Consider the following 17,594-nt stretch of genomic DNA (forward strand, 5'->3'; position numbering starts at 1 on the left):
GCTGCTGAGCCTGCACGTCGGGAGCCTGTGCTCCGCAACGGGAGAGGCCACAACAGTGAGAGGCCCGCATACCGCAAAAAAAAAAAAAAAAAAATTATGTTCAAAATAACATAGTTGACCTTGTACAAATACTCTTGATACAGTTAACTGGAAGCAAAATGGCAAGGTCAACCAGGTTTTGTGGTATCTGCGATCACTTTTTTCATGTCTCTCCCCTTCTACGTGCTTCTTTCCTTCAATGTGGGCACTTAGGACTCTCAACCGCTCTTTTGCATTCTTCACTTATTAATTCTTACTTACTTGAAAGGATCAGATTTAAGTCATTTACAACTTGGAATACATTTAAGTCAATATTTGTACACAGTGAAGCTGACCCTTAACATTGGCCTGTATTTTGGGGAGTAATTTTAAAAATTAGAACATGAAAAATGACAAAAGGCAAGAATATTTTGAACAAGTAGTTTGGGTATGGAATATTTAAAAATTAGTGTTTATATAGTCAGTATGGATACTTAGGGAAAACTTTAAAAAATTCCAAAATAAAAAAGAATTTTAAAATAGCACATGTACATCAGGTCATAAGATAAAGTTTAATACATTTGATCATGTTAAAGGACACAAAACACAGCCAATCTAACCAAATTTCAGGCATGCATTTACATAAATATATTAAATTAAGAAAAGAAATTATACACTTAAACATCCTTTTCACCTAAAAATCATTAAATCCACAGATCAACAATAAAAACCAATTCTCTGCATTTATCACTTCAAGATACAATTGTTCTATTTTAAAGATAACACAAATACACTTGTTAGAATTTATATGCATTATACATATATTATATATTACATTGATAGTGTGTATACATATGTAGTGTTTGTACAGATAGATAAATATATATACATGGGTGTGTGCACACATACAGATACACACAGATGTACTTTAGGCCATCTTTACTATTATTGCTGGATTTTGATGTTAAACTGAATTGGAGCTGGATGGGTGTGATTATTACCTTTTGCTTCAAATGTGTTCATCATACCCATGGGGCTCACAATCCCCCATTATAAACATCCTTGCCTTTTCCATAGTACATAACCGTGCTGGGCACTTCAATAAATCTTTGTTGAATTATTGAATGGATGGATGGTTGAATAATAGATCAAGCAAAGAGTACTGAATATTATAATAACTTGGTTAAGTAAGTCAGATTAATTCAAATTTAGAAGGATTATCTGAGCCAACGACTTTGCATGTTACTTTTCAGAAGAACATTTACAGAAATTCCAACTAGTACATATATTAACTCTGCTCCCTTAAACGTGTACCTGCTTTAATTATTTTTGCCTCTTACTAATAGAAATCCAAGCAAGGTATCCTCTGTGAATAAGGTTATGGACAAATTGCCCAAACTGTCAACAATCTAAAGGAAAATGAACAACTGGGAAAAGCAAAACGTGTTAGAAGAATGAACAAGTTAACCATACTTTAAAACTGGATAAAATTAATCACAGATAAAGCCAGGAAAGACACAGGGGTTTCTGTACTGATTTGTTTTCTGCTTATTAATTATAATGATTTGATAATTTTTTCATTTTAATTAGGTGGGTTTCTTTTAAATAGTCTTCTTTAGCATGTCCTAGTGACATGCTAAAGTCGCTCCAATTAAGCTCCCAAAATTCCATAGTACCTCAGTATCATTTATCTTGTTACCACATGGTTCTTGGTGAGATGCACGTCCAAAAATGTCCTATGAATATAATGAGATGTGGGAAATACCTGATATCTTATAAGGTTGTCAATTTGATTTCTCAATAATAGTATTATGAACAGAATGTATTAATGTGTTAATAGTATTAGGTTCTACAGTACATGAACTCCTAATTTATTCTATGAAAATCATGCTTCTGATTTTAAGAATATGAAGTAAAGAAATAGCCAACATACATTTGGGGCACAGACTACCAAATCTGATCACACGGTGTTCATGTGAATGGAAACTTTTGGCTAGTTATTTTTTAGTGCAAAGGGAAACGTACAACAATTAATTTCTAACTGTGAAGATGAACCGTATTTTCTATTTAGCCATTATGAATTTCCCATTACTGTTAATGTTCCATTTTTTCTATCCTATGTGCTAAAAATGATTTTTTTAACTTAAAAGATTATAGTCAATTGAGATAACTCACCAAACATGTTTGTTAATTTCCTTGCATATGTACATATGTATTTTAAGTAATATATAATCTACATATGCAAAAAAAAAATCCTGACTGAAATGTGAGGTCTGTGTTTGTGATATACATGAGATGTAACTTTAGAATTCGTGTTGAGTTGGTACCTTTTTTTTTTCTTTTGGTATGTTTCTCTGTATTCTGGCTTAAAAAAGCAGTGATAAGATTTAGGCCTAAGGCTTTATGTTAATACAAGGGATCATTATTTATTTTTTATTTTTTTTTCAACCAACTTATAGATGACCTATACAAAAGAAAGCAAGGTAAATGATGGGTGTTATCTTGGGCTCTCACTAATGAAGAATTGAAGAAAAGAGCTAACCTGATAAGTGAGTAAGTCTCTTCCTAGCCACTAGGGAAACAACAACTATGATTGAAAAGAAAACAACACAACACCTTCTTACACTCTCATGAGTACATCATACTCCCTGAAATAGTTATTTTAAGACAATTTTCAAAACTTATATATGAGTAGCTATTTAAGAGAAAGAAGTGTTGAAGTTGGCTAGGATTAGTGTTTGGCAGGTTTTACGGTTTTGTTTTTAATATTTTTAATATCAAAATGCTTCTATTCTTAGGTTTCCCACCTTCTTTGTCATCATATTAATTATTAGAGGTATGACTGATTTGTGTTGGTGTGATGATGAGAAAGAAAGTAAGAGAGCAAACATCTATTTCTTTAGGATATTCTAATGAAGAACTTTCTAAACGTATTGCCAGTAGTCACATTAACAGGCCCACTAACTTCCTGTGGGTAATAAAGAAATAGGTACATTTTCTGGGCATGGAACTTTGGTCTGAGTTCTCTGCAAGTTCAAGTCTCAAGGGTGGGGAAAGAAGATTCTGAAATCTCCATTGAGGAACTACTTATTTTTTCCTCATCAATTTCAGATAATCTTATTTAAAATAGACTCCACCGAGATGGTGGTTGCTTGAATAGGAAATAGCTACTAACTTTCCCTACTGTTAACTTGTGCTCTTGACTGGGGATATTCTTTTCAGTATCCAAGATGGAACCCCAGCTGAGCTGGGACATCCAGGCTGGGAGTCATTTATGCTTTTTGTTACTTCTTTCAATGATTTTAATAGGTCAGTTTAGTATGTTCATATTTGTCTATATTGTTCTTTATGATATAGCATCTGAGCAAATGTGGTACTAGGAGAAGGTGTTTTCAGGAAAATAAAGAAAAGATCATAACCAGAAAAATCAATAGCAACCTGCCCCAGGGTATCTTTATTATGGGTGTACTGAAGACATGTCTGTTTAGTCAGAACCAATAGAAATAGAGAAGAGAGAAGTTAAGAGGAAGAGGGATACATGGGGGTGGGGAGGCAAAAAGACAGAGAAACAGAGAAAAAGAAAGGTAGATATATCAGATAACGTTCTATAGAGACACCCAGAAGCTCTAATTTATTGATCAGCCAACTACAAATGCCTATGATATACCTTAGTTTCCTCTTAAAAATTTAAGTTTGGTTTCTCTTTTATGTTTCCAAGCTAAAAAAGTTTAAATTAATGTGTTCTTTAAAAGTCCCTAGATGTAGCATCTAACCTTAAGTCCTAAACCTAGTAGGCTTCTTGTATAGTTTATGATTTGGAGATAAAAACAACATCACAAAAATGTTAAAAATTATTAGTACATTATCATGTAATTATTTTCAAAGAAATAAATAGAGAAGAAGTGACTGCTCTGAAGTATGTAAATGAAAAGAGAATGTTTTCTCTTTAGGTTGTATGTATATGTTGCATGTGTAGGTAGGTTTCTTTGCTCTTTCTTTATGAGACAGTCTGTTAACCTGAGAAAACTTCTGAGTGTTCTTTGTGATAAAATACAAGGTATATTTTACAATAGCCACATTGAAAGGAAATTCCAAGAAGAAAGGTATGAATGGAAGCACTTTTTATCGTCACTCAAGTTTCTTAAATCTTCCCTTCCCACTTTAATGATGTGCCAATTCAGTTATCTTCTCATTATCTTAAATAACTAGCAAGAAAACAAAGTTCTATTAACCAGAACAAGAGTTTGCCAGAAGCAGTGGCAGAAAGTTTTTTCCTAACTCTTTACAACTACCGTAACTGCATTTCACATTAAATTGATACCCAAAGCTTAAGCTCTAGAATGGAAAAAGGGATAATAATCTACATTTTTCTGTTTCTTTATTTTATCTTTATCTCACACATTTGTATCCATACCAAGGACATTTACTTCCATTTTGATTATGTGCTTTTTGAACTGAGTAGATGTTACCATTCGTGTGATGAAACAATCATTTTTCCCTAGCTCATACTTCTTAACCAATGCTTACTTGCCTCTCATCATGAATTAAGATCATTCTCCAGTCACATATTTAAAAAATCTACTTGAAAGGAAAGGTCAAAGGATTTTTTGAAATGACCACTGAGTTTTAAAAAGGTAGCTATTAATTAGCCATTACTATTTACTTCTCTCCTAAGAACAGAGAGAAATGACTCCAATGACTGTCTTTGCTGGGGTTTAATATCCCTGGATCTTGTGATTTTCTTTTTAAAAGATTTTGATCTGTTATTCTAATGACTCACAATAGAAAAGGCAATGATACCTGGGGTACATATGTTTTTCTAAGTCATTTGAAACTCTTTCACTTGTGAAAGGTCTGTATAAAAAAAGCTGGGTCTGATCAATTTAATCTAGATATTTTTAAATAGGAGAACAAATGGCAATAGAACACCATTTCTTTTGGAAAAGATGGAAAGATTAAAGATGTAAGAAGAAATGCTGGGCGTTTTCAGATTTGGCTGAATATATAGCAGTATCCTTATTGTTTTCAGTGAAACTATGTACAGGAGAATGTGTAATAAAACTGCACAATTTGACAGATTTAGACAGCTGGCTCCCTCACAAGAAGTTCACATTTTGTGAACGTCACCCACGTTGAATAAGAGACGATGAGATGGTTAAGGTCCATTTACAAAAATGGTTGTCAGGACATTTTTTTTTTTAATTGTAAAACTTTCTGTGATGGAATTCAGTAAAAGGGCTACGAAGAGAAAGCAAAGAGGACAAAAGACTGCTATTAACCTACAGATGTGAGCTAGTACAGGGTTCACTGCAAGATTTGTCACACTGTTGGGCCAATGAAGTGTTCGTGTGACTAGAAGGGACCACCCCTTTTCTGGGGTAAGAGGGCAATTTGGTCTCCATGCTCATTTAATCCTGAGACTTCTTTGAATAGACTGTCAATTGAAATCTAAATTGTGCAAAATTATGCATGCACTTTTTAATGCAGGCTATTGTTCACTAAGCACTGCACCAAGATTTGTCAACCCATTTCCATTGGGCATGAGGTCACTTGAAACTTAAGTAATCATATATGGAAGACAAGAGCAGAGTACTTAACCAACCTTTCTATGTTGTGGGTTTTCACTGTGCTTTATTTACAGATCTCTCGCTTTAAAACAATAAACAGATATTAGTTACAAGATTTTGTTTATTTTTGAAATGGAGGCTCCTTTTCGTAAAGCTAAGGAGCAGGTTTGGGAAGTCAGTCTGTGCTGTATAATCTGTCCTACTCTACAATTTAGATTCTGGAGGAACAGACGTTTAGAGAAGGGCAACCTATAGTAGGTGCCCACATGTCATGAGTCGATGTTTTTTCAGTGGGGCCAAGAGGCCTGATAATTTTGCTATCATCCAAACGTGGCAGGATGGCCTCAAAAACCATGAAGAAAAACGTGTACCAGACTTTTAGCAGTTTAAGTTAGAATGTGGTATTTCTTGAAAAACCCGAACAGAACATTTACAGGAAATTTATTCATAAATGAACCAGAGAGGATTTTCACTGAGTTCCGAAGGAACGTATACATTAAAAGTCATCTTTGGCAAGAATGATCATATTAAAAATTGGTACAAGTGACAGCTGACACAGGCAAGATTTGTTAAAAACGAGTGAACTCTTTTCCAGTGAGGCGATTCAGTGTGAAACCTGCAACATTCTCATCACATATACTCTGACAGTCTTGCTATGGTGGAAAGCACTTTACAAATGTTTAATGCTGAAATTTTGTAAGGAGTGGCTGTTTTCTTGCTTTCTCATCCGTCGGTAAGGATTACATGTTGGCACAATGATACTTTGCTAGATTAGATCGTCAGCACATTAAAGACTGTTTGCTTTCTCACTTCCCTTCTTTCCAATTAAGTTGGTGAAAAATGTAACTTTAGTATTTTACAGGACAGGGCAAAGGTGTTTCATCTAGGTGATGTCTATATTATAAAAATAAAATAAAAAATATAAATATGTAACACAAACCCAGTGCCTATTGTTAAATAAACTATACAATAAAAGCAGACCTTTTAGGAAGATTGGTTTTAGACTTTGCCGTTATGATTTAATTTGAAAACCATCTTGAAATTAAGCTAGAGTCACCAGATTTCTCTGCCAATAAAAAGGTAAGTGTGTTGACATTCTGCAATTGGATACATTGATAAAAATGAAGATTACAATTTTATATCAAGTTGCCCTCTTAGAAATTCATCAGGGAGCTCTGAAACATTCTCTCATATTATAGTCCTTTAATATAAAAATATGGCCTTTTAAAATTCAATCCATCAGATTGCACAGTAATGTTTTAAAACTCCATTGAAGTTGACTTTAGTGATTACAGACAGAAAATTCCTGGGAAGGCAAATAATCTCTTCCGGTGACATAAAAATTCTGTTATCAATTTACAATGGAATTTCTGGGGAAATTACTCTGCACAAGGAAATATATATTTAAAAAAACCCATCTGTTACGCAACCACGCTCATGGGGGTTGTGAGCGTGTGTGTGTATGTGCATATGTGAACAAACATGCCTATATACACACACAGGGTCTGCAAATTTCTGGAAATGACTTTTAAATTAATCAAAGAAAATGAAATCACAGGAGTGTGTAGCAGGATAACAGTCGTTCTTTTTAATGACAGGATAAAAAATAAATGCCCATTGGAAAGGAATAGTCAAACAGTCCCAGAAACTATACAATGTAACTTGTTAGATCCAGCAAATAAGATGTCATGTCAATGATCTGATCAAGAATACCTGCCCTGGTCTCTCTGCGGAGGTTTCTGTCCACTTGTTCACACTGAGGACCAAGATATCCTTTTTTACAGAGGCACTTGTTGGGTCTAACACAGACACCACCGTGGCGACACGCTGGCTCACATTTCGCTGGGAGAAAAAAAAGAGCAATAAAATCACACTCCATTCTGTAAGTCGGAAACAGCACTGAGTATGAGGCCAATAAATATCTGACGAGTAAGGGAACGGAGGGAAAGGAGGAGGAAGCCAGTCCCCAAATGATCCCAAAGTTAATAAGTACAAAGAGAGAAGGCTTTCAGACTTCTAGTTATTTGGGGGCCAGAATGCAACAGACAGTGGGAGACATTTTGAGAGAAGCGGATCATCCAGATCATGGGAAACAATTTCAATCCCTTGCAGAAATGACTTTATGGAAAACGAGGGTTTCAGTTCTTTAAAACCTCTGCTTCCCCAGGGCATCTCCAACACAGGGCCTGCCAAGTACCGCTCTGTTTCCATCCCTCTGGGGTAGGACCTCACAGTGGGAAGGGCGTGGCCAGAGAGAAAGGCCCAGTGGCTGGAGCATCACCAATGTAACATCAAGAAATGGACAGTTTTTTGGGCTTCCCTTGTGGTGCAGTGGTTAAGAATCCGCCTGCCAATGCAGGGAACATGGGTTCGAGCCCTGGTCCGGGAGGATCCCACATGCTGTGGAGCAGCTGGGCCCGTGCGCCACAGCTGATGAGCCTGCAATCTGGAGTCTGCGAGCCACAGCTGCTAAGCCCACGTGCCACAACTGCTGAGGCCTGTGCGCCTGGAGCCTGTGCTCCGTAACGGGAGAGGCCACCACGATGGGAGGCCCGTGCACCGCGGCAGGGAGTGACCCCCACTTGCCGCAACTGGAGAAGGCCCGCCTGCAGCAGCGAAGATCCAACGCAGCCAAGAATAAATAAGTAAATTAATTAATTAAAAACAAAACAAAACTAGAGTTTAAAAAAAAAGAAAAGAAATGGTCAGTTTTTGATTTTGGCTGGAGGGAGGATCCACCACGTGGATTCCCTTGGATTCCTCCCTTTCCTTGTTCCCAGGGGGTGTAGTGCATATGCCCCTTTCTGATTACACCCTGAAGCCCTTTCTTGGGGTCAGTGCAGTTGCCCAGTGAAAGACATTCTGAGCAATCCTTTACAGGGCTGCTCTACAGAGCAGAATTGCTTCAGAAAAGAATGTTTACCACTATAATATAGGTAGGGAATGTAAAGATTTATTGCTAAAATGAGATGGAGACATAAAATTGGGTATATAACTTTTTTTTTTTTTTTGGCGGTACGCGGGCCTCTCACTGTTGTGGCCTCTCCCGTTGCGGAGCACAGGCTCCGGACGCGCAGGCCCAGCTGCCATGGCTCACAGGCCCAGATGCTCTGCGGCATGTGGGCTCCTCCCGGACCGGGGCACGAACCCGTGTCCCCTGCATCGGCAGGCGGACTCCCAACCACTACGCTACCAGGGAAGCCCGGGTATATAACTTAATTGTCTCTTACTGATAGGATGAATCTGAGGTGTGCAGCCACTGTAGACAGAATCAAATTCCTTGAATACTTGTCCTTATATTTTTAGGGGACAGAGTTATTTTAACCTTTTCCGGGGCGTTAATCAAAATCCAGGGGTCTGTGGCTGATACATGGGAAAGAAAGAACAGGGAGAAAATAGACCAAAATAGTCTTTTAAATTTGTGGGAGATGAGCAAACTATGTGAGTATATGAATAAAGTTCTTACTTGGGTCAAAAGTTCTTACTTGGGTCAAAAATACCACAAATATATTACTTTAATAAAATGGTTCTGGTTTCTCTTATATATTCAAAGTATTTAGTTGATTGAGTGGAAAGATTAAAGTACTTTATGACAGCCGTCCCAACATTTTTGGCACCAGGGACCAGTTTCGTGGAAGGCAATTTTTCCACAGACTGGGGGTGGGGTGGGTGGGGGATGTTTTCGGGATGATTCAAGTGCTTTACATTTATTGTGCACTTTATTTCTATTATTATTACATTGTAATACATAATGAAATAATTATATAACTCACCATGATGCAGAATCAGTGGGAGCCCTGAGCTTGTTTTCATTTGCCACTCACTGATAGGGTTTTGATATGAGTCTACAAGCAATTGATTTCTTACAGTCTCCGTGCAGTCAGACCTCTCTGCTGATGATCATCTGTATTTGCAGCCGCTCCCCAGCACTAACATCACCCCCTCAGGTCCACCTCAGATCATCAGGCGTTAGATTCTCATAAGGAGCACGCAGCCTACATCCCTCGCATGCACAGTTAGTTCACAGTAGGGTTCACGCTCCTATGAGAATCTAATGCTGCCGCTGATCTGACAGGAGGCGGAGCTCAGGCGGTAACGCGAGTGATGCGGAGCGGCTGTAAATACAGATGAAGCTTCACTTGCTCACCCGCTGCTCACCTCCTACTGTGTGGCCCGGTCCCTAACAGGCCACAGACCGGTACTGGTACCTGTCTGTGGCCCGGGGATTGGGGATCCCTGCTTATAAACTTTCATTTATATCATATATCATTATTAATATCTATTATGGTATGTATTAAGCCACCTAGATTCAAAATTATGTTTACCCTCAGTTTAACATACTGTTACTAGCAGGCACTCAATAAATATTTGTTATCTGATGATTTGAGGTGACTTAAAAGGTTAGGCAAAATATAAGTAAGGAATAAGACAGAATGGACACCACGTAAAAGCAGAGAGAATAGATATTGTCAAGCATAGAAGGAAGCAGAGGGAAGATATATCATCAGGAATTAGAATATTATTGCATTTAAACACTGATTCTCATTTTTTGGCCAACTAATGAAAAAGGAGACAGAATGGGTCAATAGAATGTAAGCATTTTTTTAAAAATAATGTAATTACTTAATTTCTGTTGAGTTTCAGTTATGATAGCTTTTTCCTAGATATGTAACCGTGATATCAATCAGTCATGTAATATTATTAGTGCTGAAGCAATTTAAGCTTAATTTAAAATGGATACTGTCTCTGTGACTTTAAATGTCTACTTTATTTGACAATATATGAGGTAAACAAGGTATGGTTATAACTTTTTGAAACAAATACATGTTTAGAATAAAGAAAGAAGGCATTTATGAATTAAGGATACTGTTAAATATTAATATGGGACTTGAATTTTCTTTGGCAAGAGATACGTTAATATTTGAAATAGCAGAGATCAAAATCTTTTGCAAGTAATATGTATATGCTGGTTGTTGAAAATGTACTTTCAATATACGCATCTTAAACTCTAGGTATCTAAATTAATCTAATTGTCTTACTTCACACCAAGTAGAATTTAAACGCAATTACATGTATCTGTGGAAGTCGCAAGTTAAAGGATAGAATAACTTGGGACGAATCTCATTTGCTTGCTGAGCAGCTGCACACACACCTGATGGTCCATAAGGCAGTGGCAAAAAGAATGGAAAAATCTCATCATATGCCTCTAGATAACTGCATTTTCCCCTTTTCTATAAAAACACCCACTGAAAACCCCTGTTTTTAGCACGCTGCAGCAAGAAAGCAAGCAGCAAATTTAGGGAGGGCCTTTACGGAGTGTCTGGAAAGTGCTGGCACTCGGAAACGGCCTTTGCAAGCACCAGGTCATTGGCTGGTGTGAAAGCTCAAACCCAGGACTGAGAGTCCACAGGGATGATCTAGTTGGGCTGTTTTCATGTGTGACTTTGTGAAAGAACTCGATTATGTTTATGATTAACTTGTATACGTGAACTGTTTCCATTAAGAAAATGGCAACGATTTCAGGTGCAAGTTCAGAAACAGACTGAGCATTACTATTGTAAACGGCTACAGTTTTGAACACTAGGTCATTCCAGAAGAAGTAACTAACGTTAAGTTCTTGCAGGCCCAATCTCCCCGGAACAGAAGGAACACTAACCGACTCTACACCAGTCCCCTTCCCATCCTGGACTGCAGCAGCACTTTCCTGTGGGCCCGCAGTAGCCGTTCCGACACAGCCGGGAGCACTCAGAGGTCAGGGTCTGGGCAGGCTGGACCGTGGCCCTGCATTCCTCAGGCATCAGAGGTCTGCATCAAAAGACAACCGTCAAAAGTGCATTTCGGGTGCAAATCAATATTGGAATGAAATCTAGTGATTTCGTAGCTTGCAAAGCACGTCTCTTGCTTTCCAAAGAGAACTTTCTTTTACGCCACTCAGAGAGAAAGGTCGACAACTTTCTAAGAGGAGAAAACACACACCCATGAGGAAACAAACTAACAAACTAACCAGTTTTGAACCAAAGGGAACAGATCAAGCATGGTAAGAAACTTTATCATGATCAAAATTCATTGATTAAAAATGTAATTACGTTACATCAATATTTTGGTAGCTAAGAATACCTAGCAATTACAGTTTAAAAAATAAAGATGAATAGATATTTTAAAGCTTTTTTTCCCCCCTCAAAACACCAAAAGTTTTTAGGAATAGCACCTGAGATAGGTTTCACTTGTTATTGGCATATTTGGCAACATCACGAGGCTGAAGGCACTCATCAGAATGAACAGTTGTAGCCTAAAAAGCTTGGGAATCATTTTTTATTTCATTTTTACATTTCTTTTGAAATACTTTTTCCAGAATGACTGTTCTTAAAAGGATGTCATAACACATGTGTGTGTTTACTACTGACTCAAAGTTTAAACTCTTTATTCAAAGAATGATCTACATAGAGAGATTTTATATATATACATGTATATATGTACATATATATTTTTATAATTTGATTTTGTCCCATTATGAAGAAAAATAATACTAATAGTAGCAAACAAAAACATCTTATCTGTCATGTTAAAAGTCATAGACTTTGTTTTAATTGCTCTACAATTGCCATCATTTAGAGAGGGACCAAGATGCCTTCAGAAGATGGTTGTTATAGTTCTTAATGTTTTTGAATAAGAGGGTGTCTTTCAAGTTGTTTCACGCTGGAATCATGATCACACCTGCTCATTACCTAATCTTTGGGAAAAAATGTGCAATAGTACTTTGCTATCAGTCACTGCTACCTGTGCCTCAGTGTGGTGAGAAAGCTCTTTTCAGTGAAGGAATGTAAGTAAACACTTCATCACCAGTCAAATCACCACCAGGAAAATGGGCAAATCAGTTGGAGTCCTTAAGTACCATAACAAAGAAGGTGATAATTATAGGTCAGAACCACCACAGAGGTAAATGATATAGCTTTCCAAGAGAAGCAAATAATTAGGCCCTGCAGACTCAGTTTTCTTGAGACAGGTTATCTTGTTATGCCCCTGTAGCAATATGAACAGTGATAATAATTTGGAGCTTGACCTCAGGCTGTTTCTACAATGACTCAAAACCATATTTAAAATATCTAATGACTTCTTTAGCTCCTCTCTCCAATAACATCTCATTCTCTGTTGAAAGCATTGTTTGGGGTTGACATGTACACACTATTATATTTGAAATAGATAATCAACAAGGACCTACTGTATAGCACAGGGAACTCTGCTCAATATCCTGTAATAACATAAATAGGAAAAGAATTTGAAAAAAAATAGATACACGTATATGCATAACTGAATCACTTTGCTGTACACCTGAAACTAACATAACAGTGTTGATCAACTGTACTCCAATATAAAATAAAAACTGAAAGAAATAAAAGAAAGTATTGTTTTGCAACTAACGTGACAATTCAGAAAAGTCCCTTAAATCTATTCAACCTCTTATCTAAATCTAGAAATGGTCAGCTTATGTGAAAGGTACTTGAGACATTCCATATTTTCACTCAGAACACACCATCAAATATTTCCTATGTGCCCCCAAGGGAGTCTTTCTGAGAGGAAAGGCAGAGCGTGATAAGGTGAAGATGTTAAACGGATATGCCAAGGAAAGTGAGGGCATTACCTTGGCCTTCTTATTGTTGAATAGCCCAAGTCTGCCTATTTCTTCCTCATATAAAATTCTTATTTTGTTTGTGAGACGATGGTGGCATTTGTGACCATCAGAAGAGCAGTTTCTCTGTAGCCATGACATTCTTCTGAGTCACAGGCCACCACCATTTACTGAGTGATAATCGGTAAACAGGTATTGTTTCCATTTTACAGGTAACTGAGATTCTGTTTACCCAATTCTATTTGTTACTCACTTGTTCACGCTCTTTCTGATTCATTCAAGAAAAGAGGCCCAGAAACAGAGTGTGTCAAGAATATGTTACGTGTTATATGCAATGCAAAAAAGGCAGGCACATAGCTCACATGCTACTTGATGATATGATTCATGCCTGAGCAGATGAATCTAAAGAAGAGAAGACACCATGTGGATTAAGAACGTAGGTGACTTCGATCAAACAACTACCATTGGAAGATGTTGCCTCTTTGAGGCAAAGTGTAGGCACATTGATTCATGTGCACTGGGAACAGATAAGGGGGGTGTGATGACACTGGGAACAGATAAGGGGGTATGACGAATAGAGATTCTCTGTGGAAGTTCAGTTCTTCAGGGCAGGGTATCTGATCCTTTTTTCCCGGATGATCCTCCAATTAGACACTTTGTCTGATTTTCACCAAACATTCAAATGTGTGGAAACTCAGATTATGGAGGGAATTCTAAGTTGTTTTTTTTTTTTTTTTGCCTAGGGTTGAGCAAATGCTTCTCTATCGGTGGATGTGACTGCTTCATGCTTGGGCTTGTTTAGCTTATATAAAACTGTGTGGCTGTCATATACAAACATTATGATGCCCTTAAATTTTTATTTAATTACCTAGGAAAATAATTTTTTTTTTCTTTTATGAAGTGGACAACTAACATTCCTCACTTAGCATGTTAAATAAATCCTCTCTCTCGCTGTTATTCTATTGGGGAGCCTTGAACATGAAAATGTACATAAAACATAGCCCATCACCTATAGGACTTCACTTCTCTTAAGGAATGAGTAATCTTATCTCCCCTTTCCCTTCCCCATTGAAATAAAAGCTTTCTGAGGGCGAAAACTATATAGTCAATCCTCTTCAAGTCTAGTCATTGGCTCTGCCAGCTACTGTGCTCTTCATGGGGATAAGACAGAAACAAAACAGGGTCCTGATCTTCATGGAGACCACTGTGGGGAAGACAGACAAGCAGACATAAAAGTATAAGGCAGTATGATCTTTGCTATGATACAGGTGCATATGAAGTATCACAGGAATACAGATGAAGGTGCAATTAATTTACGATTGAGGGATGTTATAGAAAGATGATATTTAAGCTACCAAAGTATTTTATCTCCTCAACTACTTATAGTCATAGGAGGTAGGAAAATACCATAGGCATTCAATAAATGTTTATTGAATTGAATGCATATAGTAGAAACTTTTTTCAAATCTGGAATATAAATTCCATGAAGACAAATATTTCCCTCTCTTCTCTTGTGTCTTTCCAGGACCCAGAAGAGTGTACAGCACATGGAAGATCCTTATTAAAAATCTGTTGAATGAATGAATGAATGAAACGAGTGGAATTTTAAAAGGGTGTTTGTTTCCTTAAAATGATACTGAGTGACAATATTAGGAATATATGGACTATTTAGGGGAGGAATATCATTAAAATCGAATCACTATACTTTTATATCATAAGCATAAAACTAAAAACACTCACTGTATTTCTCTCTATTGGCTAAATTAACTTGTATTAATTACAAGTATTTGTAATTACAAATTACAAATTTGTAATATTGTATTACAAAATTCTTCCAAGGCATAGTTAAATTCATTTTAAATAAAGCATTTTTACACTAATTATAATCATAATAAATAAACAACAGGCTAAGAAGTAAGCATGACATAAAGAGATGGGATTACTTTCTCCTCCAGCTGGGAATTAAGTTAACATATCAACATTCATTTTTCTCGTAATACATTTGTTAAAGTTTGACAAAGATTTTTGGTGATCCCAACCATCTCTTTCCTCTCCACTCATTCTTTGTTCTAGGGACATTTTTCTTTCCACTGAAAAGAGTAAGGTTCCTTTACATGGAATGAGGAGAAAGAAAAGGGAATAAAACAAGTAAATTTGAACTTTATTAATATTGTCACCTTGAAATAAACCATCTTGTATATTCCTAATTACTACATATACACACCTAGATGGGATCTAAACAAAAATCTAGGGTATATACTTGTGATAGATGAACTCATTTTTTATTCTTATTTTTATTACACTGGGAAATTGAGCATCTTAATGTAAGCCTAATAAAAATTATGTAAGTGGTCTTGCTCTCCTTTTAAACAATTACTTTTTAAACTTTTGGACTCTTAGGTCTACTGAATGAAGTCTGAGATAGCTTTCAAAATAGAAAACTTACCCAAGAGGATATTCAGGTTTTTAATAAAGAATATATGGTGCCCATTTGTTGACAGTTATCCCCATAGTTCTCAAACTTAATTTAAATTAGAAAAACACATTTTCTAACCCCTTTACATATGACAAATAATGAAACACTAAAGGGATAGTGTAGAAAACTGCCCAACATTTTTTAACGTATAAAACATTGTTTTCAGAAACGTAAGACGTTCTCTTAGAACCCTACGTTGGCTGGTTCTGTGTAGTAGCATAAAGCTTTAGATACTTTCTTGAAATAAAGGAGGAAGTTGAGAAGCCTGAGTAATTTATAACACACATTATACTGTGATGACTTTTTGTGAATAGCTAAGGCCAACAGTGAATGTCTCTGGGTAGTGGGATTAAAGAATGGTTTTAATTTTATGATACTTAATAAGTGAATGAATCAGGCAATAAATGAGAAGTCTTCTGTGCATTTGCACGGAAGCACAGGGATAAATTCTGTCTTAGCAGGCCTGATCTTTGGAGTGAGTGTTACAGAACTCGATCTATTGTGTCCTTTATGAAAAGTAAAGGGGTTCATTCTGAAATTTTTGTTAGGGGTTCAGATTTTAAATTCATGTTATTGTAAAACAAGGTACGTCGATCATGAGTAATAATCTTTTTTTTTTTTTTTTTTTTTTTTAGTAACACTCTTTTATAAAACTCCTGACTCATTGGAAATTTCAGAAGATGTGCTAATTCTATAGCTTCTCATAGACAACAGTCTGCTTGAGGTGATTAAGGACGTGATGTAAGAACTGTCTTATTCTTTTTTTTTTGTCTTGTGGGATCTTAGTTCCCTGACCAGGGATTGAACCCAGGCCCTCAGCAGTGAGAGCTTGGAGTCCTAACCACTGCACCACCAGGGAATTCCCTTATTCCTTTATCCATAGTCACATTGGGACACATGGAAAAGTGTTCCCTTGCAACTGTAACCTTTGCAAAATGATTCTTCTTCCATGCTTTTCCCTATTGTCATGAGGTAAGAAAAACTGATAAATCGAAATCCTCATCACTCAGTGTGGTCCCAGAGCAGCAGCCCCAGCAGGAGGTCATCTGAAATGCAGACTCTCAGGCCCTCCCCAGACGTACAGAATCAGAATCTGCACTTCAGTCAGTTTGTCAAGTGACTCACACGCATGTTCAAGTCTGAGAGGCCCCTTTCTTAATGAGGGCCATGCCCAGCCAAAAGTGGTTAATGGGGCCATGAATAAGTGTGGTCAGGAGCTTCCAAGTACAGAATATTCTGGGATCTTGTGATTGGATGGAGTACGGCCTCTACAGGAGGGGGCAGCCTTCCTGTGCCACCACAGATTCTGTGGTTTCATGGATTTCCTCACTCGGTAAGCATTCGATATCCAAGCCATAGCCCATAACCACTCATTGCTCCTAAACCATTACTCAGCACTTTTGCCTCAAAAAAGTAAGAAAATGGGAAATTTCTCCCATTTGTATAGCTTGAGGCATAGGAATGAGCACTAGTGTATTAGTGCTATGTCATCTTTTAAATAATTCATTTTAGTGCCTTTCTCCAAGGTCAACATACAAACTAATTTTTCTTTTAGTCTGGATAATTTTCTTCATTCTGGATGTTCACTAAATGCTTCTTACTTATGTTGACAGTTCTCTTTTCAGGGTCAGTTTACCCATGAGGAGTAGAATTTTGGATTCTGACTACATATAACCATTTTGTAGTACCTGGTAAAACGATAAAACATCATACAAATTCAATTTTGCTCTGAGGAATCTTATACATTCATAATACAATCCTATTCCAGGTTGGAGAACAGAGAAAATGGAATCTGCTTCTGTGTAACCATGCAATATTGGTCTCACAGGACTTCGTGGCTGCAGAGATAGCAACACACATTTCCTAAGAATATTTTTCAAGTACCATTTGAGATATACCAAAAAAT

The 17,594-nt window shown here is 36.9% G+C and overlaps 1 protein-coding gene across 3 annotated transcripts in view; it reads right to left on the reverse strand.

The window, feature by feature from the left end:
* Positions 1-477: 477 nt before the first annotated feature.
* The window catches only part of HHIP (hedgehog interacting protein), a 96,383-nt gene continuing 79,266 nt past the window's right edge, over positions 478-17,594 (reverse strand). The window contains exons 12-14 of one of the 3 annotated variants that reach the window (XM_082611630.1): positions 11,242-11,390; positions 7,303-7,427; positions 478-6,479 (exon numbers count right to left, since the gene is read on the reverse strand). In XM_082611630.1, the coding sequence (XP_082467756.1) occupies positions 6,465-6,479; positions 7,303-7,427; positions 11,242-11,390 (289 nt within the window). In that variant the 3' untranslated portion in view covers positions 478-6,464. Of the gene's footprint in view, positions 7,428-11,241; positions 11,391-17,594 lie in introns of all 3 variants that reach the window. The other 2 variants (XM_082611629.1, XM_082611628.1) reach the window with 2 other exon arrangements.

This window comes from Mesoplodon mirus, assembly GCF_964341445.2.
Source record: "Mesoplodon mirus genome assembly, chromosome: 2".
Classification (NCBI taxonomy): domain Eukaryota; kingdom Metazoa; phylum Chordata; class Mammalia; order Artiodactyla; family Ziphiidae; genus Mesoplodon; species Mesoplodon mirus.